At 35.5% G+C, this 228-nt stretch overlaps 1 protein-coding gene across 6 annotated transcripts in view; it reads left to right on the top strand.

Moving 5' to 3' along the window:
* The window catches only part of LOC119592704 (general vesicular transport factor p115-like), a 19,725-nt gene that overhangs the window by 4,690 nt on the left and 14,807 nt on the right, over nucleotides 1-228 (top strand). For all 6 annotated transcript variants that reach the window (XM_037941634.1, XM_037941637.1, XM_037941635.1 and 3 more), the window contains exon 8: nucleotides 120-220. In XM_037941634.1, the coding sequence (XP_037797562.1) occupies nucleotides 120-220 (101 nt within the window). The remainder of the gene's footprint in view (nucleotides 1-119; nucleotides 221-228) is intronic.

Raw genomic sequence — 228 nt, 5'->3', positions numbered from 1 at the left:
CATCTCGGTTTTCTATCTGTGTTGAGAATTATTAAGGAAACTTTAAAAACTATGGTATGTATGCGAAAGAACTTTTATTGAAATTGAATAGTAAATAATCTGTTCCATTTTCATCCTAGGAAGTTATATTCAGCGGTTAACCTCCTTCTTCACGATCCCTCTTGAAGCCAAAGATGGATGGTCAGCACAGAAAGTAACCAATATTCACTATATGCTCCAGGCAAGTCA

The sequence above is a fragment of the Penaeus monodon genome, chromosome 30 (assembly GCF_015228065.2).
Source record: "Penaeus monodon isolate SGIC_2016 chromosome 30, NSTDA_Pmon_1, whole genome shotgun sequence".
Taxonomy (NCBI): Eukaryota; Metazoa; Arthropoda; class Malacostraca; order Decapoda; family Penaeidae; genus Penaeus; species Penaeus monodon.
This window is presented reverse-complemented; position numbering and strand designations above follow the sequence as displayed.